General features: G+C 42.6%; 7 protein-coding genes and 1 long non-coding RNA gene across 12 annotated transcripts; 7 read left to right on the top strand and 1 right to left on the bottom strand.

Moving 5' to 3' along the window:
* The first annotated feature begins 239 nt into the window (after positions 1-239).
* Positions 240-1,104, top strand: LOC128257042 (uncharacterized). Its single transcript, XM_052987842.1, has 2 exons — positions 240-524; positions 589-1,104. Exons 1-2 carry the CDS (start codon positions 513-515, stop codon positions 1,009-1,011), a joined length of 435 nt encoding a protein of 144 aa, XP_052843802.1. The 5' UTR covers positions 240-512; the 3' UTR covers positions 1,012-1,104.
* A 379-nt stretch (positions 1,105-1,483) lies between these two features.
* On the top strand, positions 1,484-3,174 carry LOC128257024 (trimeric intracellular cation channel type B). Of its 2 annotated transcripts, none has more exons than XM_052987820.1 (3): positions 1,484-1,878; positions 2,235-2,507; positions 2,557-3,174. In XM_052987820.1, the coding sequence occupies exons 1-3, from the start codon at positions 1,592-1,594 to the stop codon at positions 2,843-2,845; spliced, it is 849 nt and encodes a 282-aa protein (XP_052843780.1). In that variant the 5' UTR covers positions 1,484-1,591; the 3' UTR covers positions 2,846-3,174. The 2 variants fall into 2 exon arrangements, with proteins under 2 accessions (XP_052843780.1, XP_052843781.1); XM_052987821.1 differs by having other exon boundaries at positions 2,235-2,503; positions 2,557-2,760.
* Positions 3,175-3,623: 449 nt separating this feature from the next.
* LOC128257049 (uncharacterized) lies at positions 3,624-4,167 on the top strand. Its single transcript, XM_052987851.1, has one exon. It carries the CDS (start codon positions 3,717-3,719, stop codon positions 4,086-4,088), a length of 372 nt encoding a protein of 123 aa, XP_052843811.1. The 5' UTR covers positions 3,624-3,716; the 3' UTR covers positions 4,089-4,167.
* LOC128257032 (retinin) lies at positions 4,163-5,141 on the top strand. Its single transcript, XM_052987833.1, has 2 exons — positions 4,163-4,294; positions 4,402-5,141. Exons 1-2 carry the CDS (start codon positions 4,283-4,285, stop codon positions 4,963-4,965), a joined length of 576 nt encoding a protein of 191 aa, XP_052843793.1. The 5' UTR covers positions 4,163-4,282; the 3' UTR covers positions 4,966-5,141.
* A 144-nt stretch (positions 5,142-5,285) lies between these two features.
* Positions 5,286-6,246, top strand: LOC128257057 (uncharacterized). The gene is made up of 2 exons (XM_052987859.1): positions 5,286-5,815; positions 5,872-6,246. Exons 1-2 carry the CDS (start codon positions 5,801-5,803, stop codon positions 6,154-6,156), a joined length of 300 nt encoding a protein of 99 aa, XP_052843819.1. The 5' UTR covers positions 5,286-5,800; the 3' UTR covers positions 6,157-6,246.
* A 778-nt stretch (positions 6,247-7,024) lies between these two features.
* Positions 7,025-22,030, bottom strand: LOC128257070 (uncharacterized). Of its 2 annotated transcripts, none has more exons than XR_008267830.1 (3): positions 21,988-22,023; positions 21,767-21,823; positions 7,025-7,155 (listed from the first exon to the last, which is right to left on the bottom strand). It is a non-coding gene; the product is annotated as an uncharacterized LOC128257070 (long non-coding RNA). The 2 variants fall into 2 exon arrangements; XR_008267829.1 differs by lacking the exon at positions 7,025-7,155 and adding an exon at positions 21,579-21,702 and having other exon boundaries at positions 21,988-22,030.
* Positions 12,035-18,966, top strand: LOC128257007 (uncharacterized). 2 transcript variants are annotated; one of them, XM_052987799.1, is made up of 5 exons: positions 12,035-12,173; positions 14,063-15,835; positions 16,254-17,144; positions 17,534-17,832; positions 17,897-18,966. In XM_052987799.1, the coding sequence occupies exons 2-5, from the start codon at positions 14,072-14,074 to the stop codon at positions 18,498-18,500; spliced, it is 3,558 nt and encodes a 1,185-aa protein (XP_052843759.1). In that variant the 5' UTR covers positions 12,035-12,173; positions 14,063-14,071; the 3' UTR covers positions 18,501-18,966. The 2 variants fall into 2 exon arrangements, with proteins under 2 accessions (XP_052843759.1, XP_052843758.1); XM_052987798.1 differs by lacking the exon at positions 16,254-17,144 and having other exon boundaries at positions 17,897-18,962.
* On the top strand, positions 19,846-21,765 carry LOC128257021 (uncharacterized protein CG45076). Of its 2 annotated transcripts, none has more exons than XM_052987815.1 (2): positions 19,846-20,245; positions 20,694-21,765. In XM_052987815.1, exons 1-2 carry the CDS (start codon positions 20,200-20,202, stop codon positions 21,647-21,649), a joined length of 1,002 nt encoding a protein of 333 aa, XP_052843775.1. In that variant the 5' UTR covers positions 19,846-20,199; the 3' UTR covers positions 21,650-21,765. The 2 variants fall into 2 exon arrangements, with proteins under 2 accessions (XP_052843775.1, XP_052843777.1); XM_052987817.1 differs by lacking the exon at positions 19,846-20,245 and adding an exon at positions 20,494-20,634.
* Positions 22,031-22,119: the final 89 nt, after the last annotated feature.

Genomic DNA, 22,119 nt, shown 5'->3' with positions numbered 1-22,119 from the left:
AATTAAACGAAAATTATAAAATTTAGGGCATACTGTTCTTTAAAAATTTGTATTATTAAACATTAGCTGCATATCCTTTAGCCATTCCCAAGCATTATCTGCTGCAGGCAAAAACTGTATAGCTTTTCATTGCTTTCAATAGAGTATAGAAAGCTGTATTTCAAAATTATCATTTTTCGCTTGACGTTTCAATAGCTAAAGTTGCCGTCGTGGCTTCGCACAATCTCCGGCAATGCGGCACATGTTGAGTCAGTCAGTTGGCCATATGATTTGGCTATTAGCCGGAGGCGCGTAATGGAAGCTCTAAGTGCACGCAGCTCATGAGAGGCTGTCGGATCGAAGTACTTTTTGATTAATTAATTAGCTGCATACAAAATGGCCCATAAATCTTGCGGCTCAAAGACAGGGCGACCTCTTGGTCAAGGAGTCCGTCCTCTTGGCCAGGCTTGTCCGGCTATAAATGGCAGCGGCACTTGTCTAACGGTAATTAGTTGACCACTCAAGTGACCATCATGCACATCACAGTGAGTAATCTGCCCAAAGTGGTGTCCTGACCCCCGATTCCAAATGCAGTCCCAATGCCCACAGGTAGTTTGCCTTGTATTCACCTGGGGCCTGGGCCACAGTCACGGAGCCACCACAATCCTACATGGCAACGGCCAAGTGGCCAGTGCCGTTTCCCACCAGAGCTTCACCAGATTGTCGTCAGCGGAGCCCCTAATCCTCCAGTCGCCGAAGCAACAGGTTGTTCCCTCAGCGCGGATTGTCAACCAGCACAGAGCAGTGGAGCGGCATCAGGTCAAGAGGTTCTTCCAGGCGACGCAGGAGCAGGAAAAGGAGGAGCAGCTGCCCCCCATCTCCAGTCAGACACCCGCCCACCTCACCTACGCCGCCCATCCGGTGGTGCACCAGATGCTGCCCAGGATTAAGCCCGTGCGGAACATTAGCTTCGACTCCCTTGTTCCAGGACCTCGCAGCCTGGCCACCAACCGAAACTTGTCACCAGTTTAGATTGCGAAATATGTTATTTCACTTAGAAACTAATACCACTTAAGTTTGTATTAAATACAATTAAATACCACTTCATAATCTGCAAGAAGAAATATTATAGATATGACACTTTCATAACTTGCAATCAATGGAATTGACATATAAACTAATCAAAAAAATTTAGAAATTTCCATTTTGCCATTAAAAACAATTTTTTTTCTTTCACACTTAAAAATTTCCTTTATGTTAAAACGTATCTTTCTCAATCATCAAAAGTATTAAAGATATTTTTTATATATTAAACATCTGGAGTCCAGTTTATTACACAAAAAGGGGATACAACTTTATCATGTTATACATTTATTGCCATACCAACAATTTGTTTTGGGTTTTTTTGCATTCACACATCCACATAAATGTAGACACCTAAGTTTCGCTTGTCAATATTTTCGTTTACGCAAATTCCATTCACTATTAATAGTTTTTTAAGAGTAATTGGCCTTAAGAAAAAATAACCAAATATATCCCAGAAGCCAAAATTCAGATTCAACCAGAGGACTCACAAAATAAAAATAATAGAGGGTGGACAGCTGAGCGAGGGATGAATGCCCGGCTGATCCTGAAGCAGCTTCCGAACCATCTGATCTTCCGCATCCTGCACTATTCCTTGGTTTCCCAGCAGCTGCGGGACGAACTTGGAGTTGGTGCAGGATCCTCGAGGTTAAAAAAGGGCGGGAGCAAGCTCTTGGAGTGGCAGCCCTTCGCCCTGTGGCTGGCCAACCTGTTGCTGAACTACGCAGGCGATGCCCTGGGAAACCTGCTCCTCGGCAGTCTGCCTCTGGAGCCACTCTGCAATACCGCAGATATCCTGCTCTGCTCAGTAATCTGGTGAGTGTGATCTAATGCGAACTTACAAAAATGAACTAAAATTCAATGTCAAGTAAGAAACTACATTTATTTCTGTCATTTTTACAATTTAGTTTAAAAGAAAATATGTTGTTTTTTGTTTAAGTTGCAAGTTTGGCAGAAGACACCCTATTTCTGATTTATAAAAAACGAATTTGACAATATTAAGAATATTTGCTAAAAAATATAATTTTATAATTTTTTTTAAGGAAAAAAAAAATAAATTTGTCCAATAAAGATAATCTATTTTAATCTAGCATTTACAAAAAAATTTACAATTTTGTATGTTTTTGTTTTACTGAAAAATTTTAAGCATAGCTAAATGATCTCTTACGTAGGTACTGCTTTTTTTACTGCCCTTTTGACCTGGCATACGACTTGGCCAGCACAATGGCCTTTCGCATACTGGCCACCGCCTTGTCAACTATCAGCCAGATTCAGCTAATCGATCGAGGAGTACATTTGGCGGGAAAAGTGTACGAAAATGCTCCCGTTCCGATGCTGATAGTTGGTACTGTCATGGGCAGTGGAGCAGAAATTCTGAAGCCAGTGGCCAGTCTGTTAATCAATAGATGTCAGCACAACCAGTCGGCCTATCTCAAGCTAAGCAAGTGAGTATAATAAGAGTAAAATTGAAATTATTATATTTGTTTTTTATAGCAACTCAAAGCTGGCGCTGTTCCTATCCTGCCTTTTCATGCTGGAGATCTTTCAGAGTCCACTGATTCTGGGCCTCAACCGTCATAGTCTTGTAGTCTACAGCCTGGTGATGACCACTGCCTTTAAATTCCTGTCGCTGACCTATCGAACGGATCATTTTATATGGCTGTTGGAGCATCAGTTACGATATATCTTATTTGGCGGCCTTTCGAGGGATTTGACCAAGTTCTTTCAACGCCTGTCGGAGCCAGAACTACGGCGAACGTGGGCGTTCTCGGAATTCGATTGAAGCCCTCGTGGGGATTGCGTAATCTTACCCCCCTTTGCATTCCCCTCTAGATTGAGGGGGGTGTGTGTGGTGGGTGGGCATTTAAGCGGCTTAAGTTACCGCCCCGTCCAGCCAAGCGATTGGAGAACTGCAGCAGATGTCTCGCTTGATCGGGTTACGTATGCTAATCAGCTTAGAAGCATCCGCGGACAGTGGACAATGGACAGTGGACAGAGCGATGGAGCAGCGGATGAGGTGCTGGGTTACGACCACGCGGACAATGGATGCTCGAGAGTGCTCGTCCAGCTGTACTGTGAAAATTCTGTTTGGGAATAAATCCACACATTTAAACGAAAACTTAAATGGCTTTTCAATCGGGTTTTATACCCGATAATAATTTAAGTAAATAAATTATACTCAAGTTTATATACATAAGTCACTTCAATATTTTCTCAAAAAAGGATTGATTTTATGAAATTCGGCATATTTTTTTTTTTGTTTTTTAAGATTAAATTTCAAAAACTAGTATGCCCTAGTTTGTTTTTTGCTTGTGATTTATATATATATATATTTATATAAATATATATATATATTTTTTTTTTCTCTATTAGAAAGAACAAGTTCAAAAGTTAAATTTATTTGTATTATTGTGAAGTAACAGTAACCCCTTAAGCTTTTAAAAAACATATTAACAACACGCTTTTTCCTAAATAAGAATATTATAAAAAAGGTCAAAAAGTACGATCATTAAAATTATTTGTATAATGTGTGCTCCTAAAAAACGTAGTAGGCACTTCATTAAGGAGTTTTCCGATCATATAGTTGCCTTTCATATATCGTTCTCTTCCAAATAAAACTATTATTTTATTTCCTGACCGGACATCCTATCAAAATGCCATACAAAGGAAAAGCTAGTCCTCGCAAAATCAGCAAGACAAGCGTGGATAAATCCAAAAAGAATCCTTCTGCAATTATATCGATTCTTTGCCCGGATGCCAATAAGTCTAGGAAGGAATCAAATAAGGACTGCAAGAATGAATCCAAGCCAGAGGGATCTGATGGCAAGGAGTGTCCCCGAACGGGAAGCTTTAGGTCCTCAGCCGACCAGCGAATATATCTCGAACAGGAGGTGGTGCCCATTCTGATGGAGGGTATGCTGGGATTGGCTCGCGAATTGCCCCGTGATCCCATCGGTTATCTGGAGAAGTTCTGGCTTAACAATGAGCACAAGTGCGACATAAAGCTGCCGCAGAACATACTCTGATCGATTTCTGGTGTAACCTAATCAAATTTAAAATTATCATATGATTAAATGTTTTTGGTTTGGTGTTTAGCTTAGTCAACGATGCATTTCTTTGGGCAGTGAGGCGTGGCGATAGGTTCTGGGTTTTGAGGCTATAAAACCAGAGTTAAACTGCTCAAACTGCATCATTCATTTGTGGGATTACAACTATAATCATGTGTAGATTGGTGAGTACTCTTTTTAGGAAAAGGGGAACAATATAAATTTAATTTAATTCAATTTAATTTAATTCAACTGAATTTAGTTCAATTTAATTTAATTAAATACGTTTCAGTACCTGCCCGTCTTGGCCATTGTGCTCATCCTGGCTGGAGCTTCGCAGGCAGCCAGTTTGGAGTGGCCCTCGAATCTGGTGGCCCTCAGTTCGGCCAAGTCGTCGCAGCTGCTGCCCCTTGCCAGTGAGGATTCGGTGGAGTTGGCCGAGGGCAGTTTGGGATCCGTCGTATCATCTGTTAGCCAGCCGGAGGAGCAATCCGAGGAGGAGGAGGAGGAACAGCAGCTCTCCCAATCATCCAGTGGCACCTCGGATGCCCTCGATGCCCGTGTCGTTTCGTCGGGAATTCCCGTCTCCGTGCCTCTGCCCCTGATCCTGGCTACTCGCAATGGACTGCGAACCGTGCTGACCATCCAGGAGCCAACTGTGGCCAAGGTGGGCGAGGTGGTGCAGCATGTGCCCACTGCCATTTCGCATCAGAGCCAGACGGTGGTGCACGATCACCGCCGGCTGGTCACGCCCATTGTGGCTCCGGCTGTCCGCACCACCCAAGTGGTGCGCCAGCAGCCACCTCTTCTGTGGACCGTAGCCGCCGATCCTCGAGTGGTCCTCATTCGCAACTGAGGATCCAAGCCAAAGATAAACAAGATGAGCTCGCCAAATCTACGATACTTCTACTCGTAATTCCCTTTCTGGACTTTATTTCCCAAAAAACTCTGTCTCTTCTCTGTCTTCTTTCTTCTGCCATTTTCTGTAGAATTCTTCTGTAGTTTGCTTTTAATAAAGATTTCGGATTTGCATTTAAACGGCTTAAATTATTGAGAAACTATAATAATTTAAATTAGAACTTACCGCAATACTTTTTATATTGCATATTTTTAAATTAACTTTATTTTCCGTTAATTAAAACTGGAACATATCCTATATAAGAATTTTGACATTCAATGCTCAAGATAATTTGGCTTGATTATTTATTAATAAACTTTAATTGAATTTTCCATTTAAAACTACCTTCTCTACCATTTGCAATATATTTTCTGTACTGGCTAATCTCTCTCTCAGCCCATCTTATGTAAAATTCTTGTCCTGCATTTTGCGCATTGTGAACTGATTGCATTTTCACTTGTCTGGATTCCTGGATTCGTTGGGCGTTGTCGGTGCGACAGGAAATCAATAAAATAAACACAGCGACCGGCCCACGTCCACAATAAATATGCCACATCCGCCCCCCTGATTCCGCCGACCTCTCCGATTGTGTGCAATCAAGATCTCTGGAGGATTAGGCAGACACAGGGTCTGGGTTAACAACGCCCAAGTCTCTTCTCATGTTCAAGGGCTGGGACCATTCATTTAGAATGGCTAGTCCATTCTCCAATCTGGCGTTCTTTGCTGAACTATAAAAGCGGAGGATTGTGTGGCCAATGAACAACAGTCAAGTGAAGTGCACTGAGGCAGGAAGATGTCACAAAGATTGGTAAGTTAAAAAGTCTATATGGATTTTAAAGCAACTTAATTCCCTTATCCTTGCAGAACTTATCTTTAATTGTCCTGTTTTGCCTCTTGGCACTTGGCATAGCTGAGCTGCATATCTACCATCCTCTGATGACCCTGCATCACCAACCCACTTTGACCCACGTGGGTCAACTGGTGGATCATGTGCCCACTGCGGTTTCCCACCAGAGCTCCACCATCGTCCACCGTAGTGTGCCCAGGATTACTCCATTGCTGGCACCTGCTTTCAGGACCTCCTATTTGCACTATCCCACCTGGAGCTATCCGGTCTTTAATGGCGACAACTCCCTTTACAGAAAGTAACCAGCTGCACAGCAAGACCCCTTTAAAATGGATTAAATCCAAGTAATTTGACTACCCAACTTTCGACTTAAACAATAAAACAAAACAAATTCGAAAACCCCTAAAAGGACTGCATTGTTTCGGAATTGTGTAGGCTAATCTCAATTGGATTTGGGGGAAGACGACTGCCAATTAGATTTCGCGCTACGCTGCACTTCTGATTGAGTGTTGGGTGGCAGAATATTATTCAACTGACGTCACCAGATGAGCAAACACACGCACGAAACAAGCATTGCTTTGGTATCCTGTTCTCAAGGATATTTTGTTGGGTTATTGAATTGGGGGAGCAGGATATAAAACAAGGGTTATCTTTATATACACATTTAAAGGAAAATTTTTAGTTCTTATGAGATTGCCTTATTAGTTAGTTCAAAGTTTATCAAACATTTCCTTATATATTAGATTTTCTACTCATAATTATAATTTGGCATGCAAGCTTAAGCTAATTTATACTTTGAACATATGTACACCTTAATTGAAATGCAACAACTTAAAAATATTGGAGTAAGCAAATTTAGAAATTTCTTTTATTAAATTTAATTACAATTACTTTATATTTTTTAACTTTATTTTGACAGCTTAAATTTACAATATCTAAAGACTTTCAATTACAACCAAATCTCATGAATGGGTATCTCATAGCACACATATTTAAATTCCATTACATTTTGGAGTGCATTGGTGCAGGGATGATTGACGTGCCGTACGCAAATGTTTATGTATTATTTTCAGGGCCTTGGAGGCTGTTGTTCTATCTGCTTTGCCGGAATTTTCCATGGGAATGACCCCGGGTCAGTAGCCGAAAACCCAGCTATGCATGTTCCCTGAAGAGCGGAGGTGGTATTAGAGGTGAATTGAGTGAGGACTTTCACCCAAAGTGTGAAATTGTCCTGGCTTCGTCGCACATCGAAAGACAACAAATGGAAGCCCTGGGATGTTTGTTACACTCTCTTGTGAAGACTGAAATAATAGAGTTTCAAATGACACAATGCAAACAATAAAATTGAAAGCCCTGAACTCCATAGAAGGCCAAAGGTTATCTCCTGTCAGGGTCTTAGAACGGGTTATGCAATCGCCGAAGGATTTATTGATGCCAATTAACCGTGTGAAGCGAGTTCGCCGGGCAAAATGACGCATAAAGCTTAGAGGGGGGTAAATACCCTGATACTCTGCCACATACTATAGTTGGGCATATTGGATTGCACAAGATGGCTCCTGCATAAAGGTTAAAGCATCAAGGTGGCCGGAGCAGTTTATCGATTGATGCACAAGTGCATTGTCTTTTCCGGCCATTCAATACCTGTCATTTGCATATGCCCCAATGATGCAATTCGATAAAAGGCGTAGATTCCACCTCTCTGGGCTGGGTTACCCATCATCATCAACATCATCATCATCATCATCATTGTCATTGCAATCGTCATCAGAGGTTTTGTTTTCCAGTGCGGCATAGCCGCCTTTTGGGCTCACACCACTTTAAGTCGAGCGGCATCCCAAAAGACTGCCTCGCAGAGTCGGACAATGAATGGCCCCCAAATGGGACAACTTGCCCATCCCTTCCAGACCGAGGTTCATCGCATCTCCCTGGGTCTGGGCTTTGATTGGGGTTATATGAGCCCCGCTCAATTGGCTCAGTGGGAGATTTGAGAGCTCGACTGCTGTGTAATCGGTTTGTTTGTCTATCACAATCCGCCATTTGAATGCATCGTTATGCTGTCATCTTGGCGACTCGGCGCACTAAAAGGACCAGCCATCCTGGGAGGTCCTTTAGGAAATTTAATAACTTAAATCCCGAATGCGGATAATGAAATTCCGTCTGATCAAATCAAAAGGCGAGCCACTTAGCATAAGTGGGACCGCCGCAAAAGCAAAAGTTTTCCCCGAACTCAGACCGAAACTTATTAAATATTTGATGTAATCCAGAATTTTCGATTTAAAACACAATTATTGCCCAACTTGTGTGGCAGAGGCTTTCACTTAAAGCCGACATTTTTTGGGGGCAGGGGGAAACGGAAGTTTTGTGGCATAAAATCCCCCATCGCGCCAACTTTCCGCTGTGGCAAGCAACGGTTTTCAAATTAATTTACAAATGCTCAGAGCTCGTAGGTACATTTATTTGAGCCGAGATGAAGACAATAAGCCGTGTTAAATGAGCCAGCCAATAAAAGAGCAGTGAAAGGGGGCGTTTGATGCGGGTGAAATAATTCGGGATATTATGTAATAATCAGGGGGGAACAGCTGTCTGCTGGAGACATGACTCACTCCGCCCTTAAAAACCATTTATCACTCACTCATCCGTATGCAAATCACACAATGTGGGTGAACGACCTTGACGGTTTTGGCCAACTATTATAATAACATTAATACAACCATAAGCTAAGGCATACGCATCGATTTTATTACAAGCAATTTCGCAAAAACAAAACGCGAAACGGAGACGAAAACAAAAGCGAAAAACTCATTCAAATTCCAGCCAGTCAAAGAAAACCGAACCGAAGCTACCACAAATCGACTTCGCATATGAATCATAAGCCCGGCTCACTGCATCGCACACGACTGCATTGTTATGCAAGCACAGAGCACACAGCAAATCCAGCCAAGCGATGCTAGCCACAAACTTGACTGGGGTTTCCCCAAGGCCCAAAAGCTGTTAAAGCCAAAGCAATCAAGAATTGAATAGGCCAGCCAGCATTGAGAGACCGAAAACTTCACTTCGGTTTTCTTGGGCTTTTCCAGCATTGGCGAATTTTTGTTTTGGGCAAATCCATGACACAATTGCAATGGCAGTATAAATGCGGAATGCAATTGCGTGCACTGGGAAAATATATTATAATATTAGCAAAGCGAAATTAACAAAACAAACTTGAAAAAATAACAAGAAATATTATATCATAGCTTACCTTAATGTTCTAAATTTGTTGCTTAACAAAAGAGAATATAAAATGAACAAGAACTTTAAGAACAATAATAGAAAAATGGCTGTTAAATTAAGATAACAATAAAATAATTCACAAATTCATTTTGAAAGTTTTTTAAATTTATTCTCGTAAGAGATAATAAACTGAAATAATTAATCCGAATTTCTATTTGGTGACTTCATGCATTTGATTCCTAAAGCATGATAGAAAAAATGTTAATAAATACATTTTTAGCTGGGCTTCATTTATATCCAAGCCAAGACAAATGTAAACAACAACAAAGATTTTAAATTACATTAAAAAAAAAAAAAACCTTTCCAAAAGTAACCGACGGACAGAATGATAATTAATTAAAAACAAATAAAGCCATAATTAGATTAATTTTTTTGGGCTTGGTTTAATTTAAATCCCAATGAAGATTAAACCCTAAATCCATACCCAACCAATAATGGTTGACTTAAAGAGATTGCCAAATTGTCTTTGGCCAAATGGTGCGTGTGGGTGGAAGACCTCAACTTGTTGAGCAATTGACACAAATCTAAGCCGGGGAGCCGATAAACCAGCCTTGAGCTAGTGACAATTTGTATTTTTTTTTTTGCCTCTTGGACTTGAACTGTTTGACAAGTTGTTTGAGAAGGAGAAAGAGGGAAAGGTATACTAAGAGAGAGAGAAGGAGATAGTGCTTCAGCCAGGGGAAGCTAACAAAGTGGAGCAAACACGATTCCCACACAAATCCATTTGGGCAAACAATTAACAACTTGGCCATAATTAACATAGGCTATGTTGTAATACTCCCGCCCAAGAAATGTGCAAAAAGTTGGAGCGAGCCATAAATAGAAATGAGTGTATGCCAAATCTCAAATGAAGTTCCAATAGCGAGCCACTGAACCTGTAACCCCATCGGATTACACACTCTCCAGCTGGCATTAGTTGTCACCGACGAGGTCCAAGTTCAAGTTCAGTTCATCAGCATCTGGGATTAACCAATAGCTTAGTTTCAGCTAACTTCCAAAATTATTTTTATCAGGAAAAAAATGTTCAGTCACAACAAGCCGCTTTTAATGATACACTTATAAATTTCATAAAATAACCAATAAATTCCTTTTATAACAAAACATTTGATTATTAATGTGTTATTAGTTAAAAATAAAAAAAACTAAATATTAATTCATTAGTGGCTTTTTGATATTTATTAGTTTTCGAATTTGAAAAAAATTTAATTTGAAGTATTTATAAATTGTATTAATGTTATTTAATATATGAAATAACAACGTTTTTACGCTTTTGTAGACTTTTATTATCTTTAATAAATAAATTAAAAATAATAAGTTTAAAATATCATATTCCTAACATTTCTGTACATTTGCTATTTTGTCTATTTGCTTTTAAAAAGCATTTTAAATTTACTTGTGAATGAAATTGAGCACCTTGAAGTTATAGATTGAAATTTTATACTCAATATATTTTTTAGCAATTTCCGAAATTTCAAATTACTTTCCTGCCAACCTCTATGACTTGAAATAAACTCTATTTTATCAGTATTCCCAAACAAAGGGTAAGGCAAACACTATCGTTAACGGAATTAAAAATCGATGTGAATCAGGTTCGACGCACCTCCTTCAAACTACGTTCGAAAAGCCCAAATTGCTCACAAAATGAGTCATGAAAAACCCGATGGTCAAAAACTACGCCACACGCTGATTGATAAAAACTCCGCGAACTAATCACGAACAATAGCCTGAGAGGTGTTTGCCAAACAAGCCAGAGTGGCGACAATAACAACTCCGGCAAATCAATGTGATTAGCATAATTTTCGAAGATCTGTTCATTATCAACTTTCTTGGAATGGTTAACATAAGACGCCACTTAAGTGGGGCTAGATAAACGACTCCAGCTCATCGAACCAAGGTCAGTAACACAAGTGGAAGCCACTGGATCCACTGAATCACAATGTGAGCCACTGCGAACAGCACTGACCACACACAACACACACAACAGACAAACTTAATGATCGGGATTTGAGGTAGTGGCACGCGAACGTGATCATCGTGAATAAGTTGGGGGGAATGTCTCTAATTTTTATGAACTTCGGGTAATTCCGCAAAGCACTTTTGATTCACAGTGAGTTGGGCTATGAACACTAAGCAAATGACCGACTGATGACGTCTGCATTGACCATGGGTTTAAAACGAGGCAATATTAACTGAAATGCACCCGAAAACAGGGGCAGAAATATACGGAAAAAATGAGATGGGGAAAGATGAATGTATGCCAAAAGATCCGGTTTGAGGCAATGCCCAATTTTAACCCTTTTCACGATGTTGTTTTTATTATTCGGTCGCTCCTCTCTGACCCAATTCATAATTGCAGAATTGCATAATCCCGGTTTCTCAACACAACGCCTTTCCGGGAAGCTAAACTTGGTTATTCAAAATTTGGTCAGAGCCCGCTTAAGAAAATCGTAAACAACAAAGACCAATTTGGATGTTTAACATAGTCACTAATTTTTTTTAAGGAGCAGTAAAGGTTTTAATGATTCAAAGTGATAGTTTTGGGGTTTTGGCGCTGATAATGAAGCTACCCAAGTGATATTTCCGCCTAGACCCTCGTCTAGTGACCTCCAGTAGTTTAGCAGAATTGGGGATTTGAGAAAAAACCCAGACGAAAAATGATTACCCACAAAAAAGTCAACGCTAACAGTACGAAAGAGAGGTTGCCAAACATTGACGCCGTTGCCGCTTTTGTGCCTTTTGTTTTGGGCTCCCGATTCGCAAACTTAGGCGGCCCGAAGGAGGGACAGAGATGCGAGACCCCCAGAAAGAGACAGCGCAACGTTGGAGCTTGACTTCGACGTTGCGCATGCGCAGCTTTTGTATAAAATGTGCGCGGCCAACGAAAGCGAAATCAGTGAACGATCTGCAGACCAACGAAAAGCACAATCGGTGCAGAAAGTGAGTGAAGTGAAAGGATAACAGACTCCATAAATTGCATAAGGATTATCAAAAAATAAAACAACAGCGATTATTACCCAGTTGGATTATTAAACTTGACATAAAAAAGGTGAGTGAAGTGATGCGAATTACCAAAGTGAACTCGAGTGAACCAAACGCAAGCTAATTAAAATTAGTTGTGTTTAATTGTGAGTCTCCAGCAGATAAAATGATGCTTGTAATATATGTATAATAACAACTATTGGTCAAAAGCCTACCAGCCGTTATTGAGCGAATAGAAAAAGTGAAACTTTCACTGCCAACACAAAGGAAAAACCTAAAAGTTTCCCAACCCCCACCGATCGCACATTTAGCATCGCATCTCGCCAAAGAAAATCCAAGCAAAAGAGTTGCCGGTAATTTGCAATGCAACGCTGCACACAACTTCCGCCCAAAAAGCTGGGCTTTAAGAGCTATCCCAGCTCGCCATCCCAAAATCCATTTACATAACTGGGAAATATATTTTTGACGCACTTTAAAAAAATGGTGAAAAGCGAAGAAATTAATAAAAACTTATTATTGGAGCTAGGTATTTAACTATGCCGTGCCATATCTTAAGCAGAAAAGGTTCAGTTGTTAGACTAACTGAATTTATTGATTTCCCTTTTGCAGAATTTAAATACCCAAAAAATTTTAGTCAAGCCTAAATCTTATTTTTAGAAGTCTTATTTTTAGAAAATATTTTTTTTTATTTAAACTGGGCAACTTAGTTAAATAACAGGTAATCCAAATTGCTGTCTTAAAATTAGATCTTAAATCAATTAAACGTTTTATAAATCTTCAATGATTTCTGAACAACTATTTATTATAAGCATTTTAAGAAACCCCAATTAAATTCAGCTCTGAGCACTCAAGTTTCAAATTGCTTACCCCCAATTTTTGTCGAAGTGTAGCCGATCTTTTACAAAATCCGCCCTCGCTCTGAGCCGGTGACATAACTGCAATGCAAAAGACCATAAAAAAAGGCTGAAAAGAAAAGTGAATTTTACAAAAAAAGATACACGAAGCGGAAAGCGACTGTCAGGGCGAGAGATCAACTTGAGCGATGGTCGTATTTATTCGGATTGCATACGTAGGCTTGCTTGCTAAATCTGGAGGAAAATTACCTCATAAATTACAGGTAGCCGCTGCTGTTCCCTCACCTCAGTCACGCATTTCGGGCAAAAGTAACGTTAAAAATCAAGCAATTAAGTGCGACGGTCTGCGACCTCCAACGAAAGTAAAAGTCTTATACGAGAGTCTGAGTCACGGTGAAGATTTCGTGATGTGAACCGGTTTCGGCTTCGGATTTGGTCTTGGATTCGGTTTCGTTACGGATTGGTTAAGCCAAAGATGGCTAGAGAGATAGGTGGATAGGTGGAGAAATGTAAACTGGCACAATGACTTTGGGGTAATGGTGTCAAGCTTGGCAGTTATGTCATAACCAATCATGACTAACCTCTTCGCTCAATTTCCTCTCAAAACAAAAAGGCAAGCCAATCATCAAATATAAAAGTTTGTCAATCAATTATACAAAATATTAATGGTGATTATTATATTGAAACAATTAATTTAAGATAGGTGAGTAGGCAGAATTATGACAAGCTCAGGTCCTTATTATAAAAGGAGTAATGTATGGATAGGATGTAATCATGACTATACCTCTTTGCTTCATTTCCACTAAAAATTAAAAACATTTCAATTATGTGTTTGTTAATAGATTGTAAACATTTTAAATGATGATTTTAAACAATTTAGAATGCAGTTTATAGATGAGTGTATAATAAAGAGTGTATAATAAATAATTATATATGTAATCATGAATAAACCACTGCATAAGTTTTCGACTATACAACATTACATTATGACAATCTTAGGCTTTGAAAGGTGTAATATATGAATATGTAGAATGTAATAAACAATAAGTAATCCTTACAGAATATGTTTCTTAAATTTATAAATGGCTTCTTACCCTTACAGATCTCCAGAATGAGAATAAGAGCTAGCCTGTTGGCAGTTGTGCTGCTGGCCACCGCCTCCCTGGCCGAGGAGTCCAGCTGGGGCAATGAGTGGGCGCCCATGGAGGATGCCATGCCCAGTCGCCGATCTGTGGATACCAAGCCCGCCGAACAAGCTGACATTCAGGGACGCTACTTGGTTCACGAACCCATCCAGAGCAACAGTACCTCCACCCGGATCGATGAGGTCATTGATCAGCTGATCAACTCCCGCCGGGAGGGCCGCAATCTCGGGGAGTACGATGCCGTCTATGCCGATGGAAATATCGACCAGGCTCTTCAGCAGGGAAACGATATGCAGGCCCGCAATCTTATCCGTGACAAGCTGTGCGGCCTGGGTCTGATGAGCTGTGATGTGGAGGAGAAGCGTCCCTTCTACTCGACGATCTACGCCCAGGGTCCTCCTCCACCGTCTGGTTTCAGTGGTGGTCCCTATGGTCCCGCCAAGCCCATGCCACCACCAAGTTACTTCAACGGCCGTCCGCCAATGGGATCCTACGGACCACCGCCCAGCTCCCTGAACTCCTTTGGACCTCCGCCCAGCTCGGTGAACTCGTTTGGACCTCCCCGCAAGGTTGGCTACGAGGGACCCTACAAGCCAATGTCTGGACCTTATAGGCCAACTGGTCCTGGTGGCTACCTGGAACACCCGCCACCATCCGCTATTGATGGCTCTTCCGATGGCATCACCTATACGAAGCCACCACCCGGTGCCCTGATCTACGACAGCAAGCCACCAGGACCCATCTACACCGGAGGTCCTTCTCTGGGTGCCGGTACCGTGTTCACTGGTGCCTCGAACGGAGTTCCCCCGTACAACTTTGAGAATCCCGAGGGAGGTATCCAGGGTGCCAGCTCTGCTCCCAATGGCTTCTACTCGCAGCAGTCTTCGGCTTCCTCCTCGTCGGCCACTTCCTCCAACACCAAAGTGGTGGTGGGAGCACCCATCGATGCCCTGCAGCAGCATGTGCACCATCACTACCACCATGTGGAGGGTGGCGAGGGAGCCAAGGTGCCCAGTGTGCCCATTCCCATTGGAGCCGGCCAGACCATCAACACGGACTTCAGTGCTCTGGCCCAGTCCTCGGCCACCTACACACCCTCGGTTCAGTCTTCCTCCGGATCCAGCTACTCCCAGTCGAATGCCTTCAATGCTGGCTTCAATGGCGCCTCCCAGGGTGGACTCCTTTCGCAGAGCGGCTTTGGCCTGAACCAGAAACCCACTGTAGATCTGTACAAGCCCAACTCCGGCTTGGGAAGCTTTGGCCAAAGCGCCTCTGGAGGATTCAGTGGATCGCCCAGCTCCAGCTATCACAGCCAGAATCCCGATTACTACAAGAAGGAGCTGCACGGTGGAGCCTCCAACCAGTACAATGGCATCTCAGGTGGCTACCAGGGACAGGGACAGGGACTAGGACAAGGACAGTACCAGAGTGGCTATGACACCTCCCGCCAGCAGATCGTGGACTGCCAGTGTGTGCCCATCTCCCAGTGCCCGGCAGCCGATCGCATTGGTCGCAAGGAGGACCTCATTCTGCCCATCGATCCCCGCAACCTGGGCAAAGACATTGAGGCTCTGAGTGACGATGCTCTGGCCACCAATGCCACCACTCCTGCCGAGGGTAAGAAGGCTGAGGAGAAGTCGGACAAGGATGACAAGAAGCGCACGCGTCGCCAGGCGGATAGTGACCAGAAGGATGAGGAGGCCAGCGATCTCTCGCTCGATGCTCAAGGGGTAAGTTAATGAAAGACCATAACTTTTATAGTCTAGGTAGTGCCCAACTAATGCCAAATCACACATGGTTCGCATGGACCACTAATCGTGAGTTCTAGCCAAGCTCCTCCTCCTCCCCCCACACACCCACACACACACATCCAATCAACCAATAAATCAATCAGTCAACCAATCAACCAATCAACCTGACAACTGCACCCATCGTTCAACGCTCCAAGCTCAACTAAAATAGCAGAGTGCAAATCGGTTCCGATTAGATCCGTCACTAATCCCAGAACTAAACCAGAACTAAGCTAACCAAAAGCACGACCTTTGTGATCGCACGCCTGCAACCTGAAACATGCAACCTGCATCCGGCAACCGGAAATGGAACTCCACCTCTAGCGTTCTTATGTTTTCCGTCCTCCAACAAAAATAGAGACAGTCGCCGCTCGGAGGATCTCCACTGGCGTTGCCCGCCCTCCAGGCCATCGAGCTGATCCAGCGGAAGGTGCTGCCCACCTATGGTGTGAGCTTTGGTCTGCCCTATCCCACGGGGGGATATGGTGGCTATCCCTCGAACATCCTGGGCGATCATGTGCCCGCTCAGAATCCCTACTTCGGTTCAGTGGGTCCGAATGGCCTAAATCTCGGCCTGGTGAATGTGAATCCGCTGGTCTCGGTGCAGGTGGCCAAAACGGAATATGGCGAAAAGGTGGTGAAGCCACTGGTCAATCTTCATGTCACCCCAAATGCGAATCTCATCCAGAAAGTGGGGGATTTCTTCAAGCGAAAGCCCACAGAAGCGTATAGCACTCATTATCACCACCACGATCACTACAGTGGCTATGAGCATTACGATCATCACGATTATGATCACCATGGTCATCACGACCACCATTCGCATCCCCACTACTATGGAGGATCTGGTCCTGGTCCCCACTTCAGTGTGGAAATGGTGCCAAGTACTCCGATCTTTGAGTACCACAGTGGCCCGTCTGCACCTGCCCAGTATCATCACCACCACGAATCGACTCCCTATGAGAGCTCCTTCAGCTCCATCTATCCCGGCTCCAGTCCCGATTTCGGTGGCTTTGGCGAATACTCGCAACATGTGGAACGAAGTGCCAATGTGAGCAGTGGTGAAACGTCCTCCTTTTCATCGAATTCCGGGCGTCGTGGCAAGCAGTTGACTCTCGGACCTCTGTACAACATTCCCACTCCGGCTCCAGGTGGATCAGCCGGCAGTGATCGGATCACTTTCCCCAGGGATCGCAGGCGTCGCAGCGTTGAGGATGGTGTGTGGGCGGGAGCAGCTCCTGAGGAGCAGGTAACCATGTGTTGATCAAGGCTTAGAGTTTTTTAAAATTCCATGAGTAATTGATTAATGCCAAGACAATATATAAACATCCAATTCCAGATTTTAGTTATCCAACAAATGCATAAACAACAAATCCTTATACAATTATAAACTTTTTTTTAATGCTAATGCAATATAAAAGTATTTAATTGAAATATATTTACAAAATATATATTTTGTAATCCAACAAAAACTTATAAATTCATAAACTTAAAATTGTTCTTAAAAAATTTTAGACAGTTAGTGTGTTGAAGCTAGGCAACAAAGGCAAGAATTGAAATGTGAATATTGACAAGATTAGTTACTATCAACTCCCCCGACATATAGCTAATTTGTGCCCTTTTCTTGATATTTTTTAGCGCGCTTACTATGGCAACCGACCCGTAGAGAAGACCTGCCGCATCAACGAGGTCTGCTGCCGTCGTCCCCTTCGCCCCCAGGCTCCTCCCCAGCAGTTCGGCCGTTGTGGAGTGAGGAACGCCGCCGGAATCACCGGTCGCATCAAGAACCCCGTGTACGTGGACGGCGACAGTGAGTTCGGCGAGTATCCCTGGCATGTGGCCATCCTGAAGAAGGACCCCAAGGAGTCGATCTACGCCTGCGGTGGCACCCTCATCGATGCCCAGCACATCATCTCCGCTGCCCATTGCATTAAATCGTAAGTGCTAAAATCGTAAAATCATAGGGAGTCAGTGGATTAACCTTTGACCTTTCCCAACCAGTCAAAATGGCTTCGATCTTCGTGTGCGTCTGGGCGAATGGGATGTGAACCATGATGTGGAGTTCTTCCCCTACATTGAACGCGATGTGGTCTCCGTGCATATCCATCCCGAGTACTATGCCGGCACCCTGGACAACGATCTGGCCGTCCTGAAACTGGATCAGCCCGTTGACTTCACCAAGAACCCGCACATCAGTCCCGCCTGTCTGCCCGACAAGTATTCCGACTTCACTGGAGCACGCTGCTGGACCACCGGATGGGGCAAGGATGCCTTTGGCGAGCACGGAAAGTACCAGAACATCCTGAAGGAGGTGGATGTGCCCATTCTGTCGCACCAGCAGTGCGAGTCGCAGCTGAGGAACACTCGGCTGGGCTACAACTACAAGCTGAATCCCGGATTTGTGTGCGCCGGCGGAGAGGAGGGCAAGGATGCCTGTAAGGGCGATGGCGGTGGTCCTTTGGTTTGCGACCGGAATGGCGCCATGCACGTCGTGGGTGTCGTCTCCTGGGGCATTGGATGCGGTCAGGTGAACGTTCCCGGAGTCTACGTGAAGGTCTCTGCCTATCTGCCCTGGATCCAACAGATCACCCAGAGCTATCAATGATTAACGGAGCAACATGATGAAAAGGAGAAGGAGCAGGTGACCGCCTACCATGCGAATGCATCGCCATCACTACCAGATGATGACCCCACCTCTTCCGACGAGTTCGTTTTCCACTTCTGACCGAAGCCATCACTCTACAAACTTTTGCAAACTCTCGAACCGTTTCGATTGTCGCATTCGTCATCGTATTTATCAGCGTCGTCACTCCTATTTATTACGAATGTCTCTTCGATTACCTGTTATGTTTTGTTATATACTTATTATGCGCCCACAGGCGCCCCTTCACTTCGCTTCACTTCACTTGTTGACCCACTCATTAGCGGCCCACAATTGTTACTTAATTGAAGACGCACAGTCGTAGCGTCACCACTTGTTGATATTAATTGTAACTTGTATCTTGTATCCTGTACATCTGAGTTCCGATTTTGTCCTGTAAAATAGTGTTTTGTCATAATTAATTTATTTATATATTTGTAATAAATTTATAATTATGTATTTAAATAAAAAATAATTTATATAAAAAGAAAACTGAGAACGAATTTTATATTTGGGCAGAGAAAGGGGAGAAAGGTAGAAATGGCCATTGTTTTTCGATAGTCCCAGAATTTTCAAAGCCTTTGAGGCATTTGTGATTAAGTTTTTATAACATTAAGGAATTAGTTTGAATGTTTTTGTATGTATGTACAGCTTAAACAAACCCTTAATTTCAAGAGTCCTTTTTGTATTTTATAAAATTTAAGAATTATTTGGATTGTACATTGATTATTCCAGCACTTGGTTTTGTGATGGTTAAAAAAATACTTTGGCGTAAGTCAATGGGAATTAAAACATTAAGATAAAAGAAAGAAGCTGGTTCAACCACAACATCTTTATAGGAATTGGCTTGCGAACCACCCTTAGAAATTAAAATCTTTATATTTTATTAAATTACGTTTTACGTTTTTACAAAGATTAACATTTTGAGGAATTTACATTCTATTTTTAGATTAAATATGTTTAAAAGTCTTTAATAATATTTAAAATATTCTTTATTATTAAATTGCTTATGGAAACTGTGTAATAATGGTGACTGCAATAGTGTACTTCGCATTTTTTATTATTTTATATAATTTTCAAATTAAAATTATATTTGAATTTTGATTTACCCAGACTTCCCCTTTTCGTAAATTGCCGAATTTCGTTAGCTAGTTAATCTGCCTGAAAACGTAATCCCCAAAAGTGGCTTTCCCCTGCATCGTTGCACTACGAAGTCCGCCAAAAGCGCCAATTAAAGTTCAATTACAAAGTAGTGCTGCACATAAAATGCAAATTAAATTTAAGACATTAACAAACCGGAGGGGCCGACCGCTTTACACTGTCCGTTTGGTCAAAAGCAAGCGTGCCAGCGAAGCATTAAAAGACGCCACCGACACCGAATCTTGGACTCAAAAGTGGTCGCCTAGCTTCCTCAATGGGATGCAAAGAAATGGGTGTGAAGGTGCAATGTGTGTGGACTTGGCTCCATATAGTGGGCAGAGATATTCAAATAGTTTTAAAGTATGAAAATCATAACATGCCCATGATCAGTTAAATTTAAAAACCGCAACCGACTTTCCGCAACTTGAAAAACTTTATGCTCGGCTGGCGTCTCTGAGAGACTTATAAATGGGGTACTTCCAAAGAAATTGAAGTTCAAAGCAGTTCCAGCAGCGATAGCGAGATGTACGGCAAAGGATTACGGTTTCTGCTCGGCCAGCTAGTTTTGGGTAAGCCGGGAAATACCCTTTTTGCCAAGGAGTGCAACGAAATTGTGTAAAAAAAAAATAAGAAATATAATACAAAATACGTGTACATATTTTTTCCAAAATTAAAAAATTTTGTACAAAAGGAATTGAAAAGCAATTTACATGACTTTTCATTGAAATTATCCTTTTGTATTACATTTCTTTATGATATCAAACTCAAAGATATACATATATAATGCAAAAATGTGGGTACTGTGAAAAAGTCTTCTAAAAACTATATTTTCAAAAACCTGAAAATTTAAAGCTGTGAATTTTATATTGATTATGCTGTAAAGAACATTATTTTATAATCTATTAGTGAATATTAAGTTGGATCTTTAAATTATACGATCAAAATAATCCTTGTGAAGGTGAAATATAGATTTATTAAATCTTAAAACCCACAACTTACTATAAAATATCATTTTAGTGGTCCTTTTGGCCCAGGTGATGGGACGCCTGCACAAGAGGAATGGCTATCACTATAGGCCACAGCAGCCGCCACCAATTCACCAAGGTGGATACTTTGAGCCCCATCATCCAGCAGTGGACCCTCCCGAGCCGGAGAAGCCACAACATACCACTAAAACCTACTACAATCCATCCGGAGGAGGAAGTGGAGGATCGACTTCGTCGAGCAAGGGAACCGGTGGCTATAGCATTGGCAGTGGCCTGCGATCCATTGCCCAGGGATCAGCGGATCAGGCGCACAGTGCGGTGACCAACCAACATGCGGCTGCAAAGCAGGCGGCTTATATAGCCCAGAATACCCTGGCTCAAGCCGCTTCCCAGGCGGCGGCCACAGCTCAAGCGGCGCTGGTGGGAAAGCAAGTGGTACTCCAGGAATTGGAGCAGCAGGCGGCCGAGGCCCAGCGATCGCTCTCCCGCGAACTGGAGCAACTGAAGGCGGCCAAGATCTCCTCCAGACTGGCCCAGCAGACGGCTCAAGCGGCCCACCATCACATCTCCGTGCTCACAGCAGCCGTGAATAATGCCAAATCCGTGGCTGAACAGGCGGAGCAGACCTCCACGGAGGTGAACAATCAACTGGCCTCCCAGTCCCAGATGGTCGGGCAGTCCAAGAATCGATTGGAGCAGGTGGAGGAGCAGTTGCACCAGGCACGAGTGGACTATGCCGCCACCAAGGAATCCGCTCTGAAGGCGGCCAATTCAGCGGCTGCAGCCCAGGTTAATGCTTCCAAAGCCGCTCAGCATGCCACAATTGAATTGCACGAAAGCACCAATCCCTCGGCCCACGGACACGAAGGTCAGGATTTTGGCGGGGATGATGACTCCTCCTATGACGAGCACCTGACCCCCAGCGGAGTTGGCCACACGGCTGGCGGCGAGGAGCTAAGCGAACATGTCAGAACACCTTATCAGTGAGGGATTCCCAATCCCACAGCACAGTGTATTAAAAGTAGTCGAAACTGGATTTACTATTTAGATTAATTAAAAATTTTATTTATGTACATAAAATAAATGCATTCAAGTCAGACTTACGTGGCTGTGAGTTGTCAGCAAATTGAAAAGGATCATTTAACTGTGTTTCTCTAATAACTATTGTATTTAAAGTAAAAAAAATAGCAAACGAAAAGCTAAAGCTCAAGAAATGTAAATATATTCAAGTAATCTTTACGCACTTAATGCTTTGGCGCTTAGAAATTACAGCTTTCACACATTTCTATAATTATTAATTATTAAATATTTCTACCATGTATTACCATTGATTAGCCTGCTACACAAACATAATATATTTTTATGCACATTTCCTCAAACTGTAATTTCTTTGGCGCGCAGCATTGCCAGCCTAAAAACTTTTCCCTCCTAACAGCACTCTGTTAGCTATCAACAGC

The sequence above is a fragment of the Drosophila gunungcola genome, assembly GCF_025200985.1.
Source record: "Drosophila gunungcola strain Sukarami chromosome 3L unlocalized genomic scaffold, Dgunungcola_SK_2 000002F, whole genome shotgun sequence".
NCBI lineage: Eukaryota > Metazoa > Arthropoda > Insecta > Diptera > Drosophilidae > Drosophila > Drosophila gunungcola.
This window is presented reverse-complemented; position numbering and strand designations above follow the sequence as displayed.

Bases quoted from the DNA above. Each gene is read 5' to 3' on its own strand.
- LOC128257049 (XM_052987851.1), top strand. From the start codon at position 3,717: ATGCCATACAAAGGAAAAGCTAGTCCTCGCAAAATCAGCAAGACAAGC.
- LOC128257021 (XM_052987815.1), top strand. From the start codon at position 20,200: ATGTACGGCAAAGGATTACGGTTTCTGCTCGGCCAGCTAGTTTTGG. The intron at 20,246-20,693 runs GTAAGCCGGGAA...ATATCATTTTAG, and splicing joins GCTCGGCCAGCTAGTTTTGG to TGGTCCTTTTGGCCCAGGTG.
- LOC128257024 (XM_052987820.1), top strand. From the start codon at position 1,592: ATGAATGCCCGGCTGATCCTGAAGCAGCTTCCGAACCATCTGATCTTC. The intron at 1,879-2,234 runs GTGAGTGTGATC...TCTCTTACGTAG, and splicing joins CTGCTCTGCTCAGTAATCTG to GTACTGCTTTTTTTACTGCC. The intron at 2,508-2,556 runs GTGAGTATAATA...TGTTTTTTATAG, and splicing joins GCCTATCTCAAGCTAAGCAA to CAACTCAAAGCTGGCGCTGT.
- LOC128257007 (XM_052987799.1), top strand. From the start codon at position 14,072: ATGAGAATAAGAGCTAGCCTGTTGGCAGTTGTGCTGCTGGCCACCGCC. The intron at 15,836-16,253 runs GTAAGTTAATGA...CAACAAAAATAG, and splicing joins TCTCGCTCGATGCTCAAGGG to AGACAGTCGCCGCTCGGAGG. The intron at 17,145-17,533 runs GTAACCATGTGT...GATATTTTTTAG, and splicing joins GAGCAGCTCCTGAGGAGCAG to CGCGCTTACTATGGCAACCG.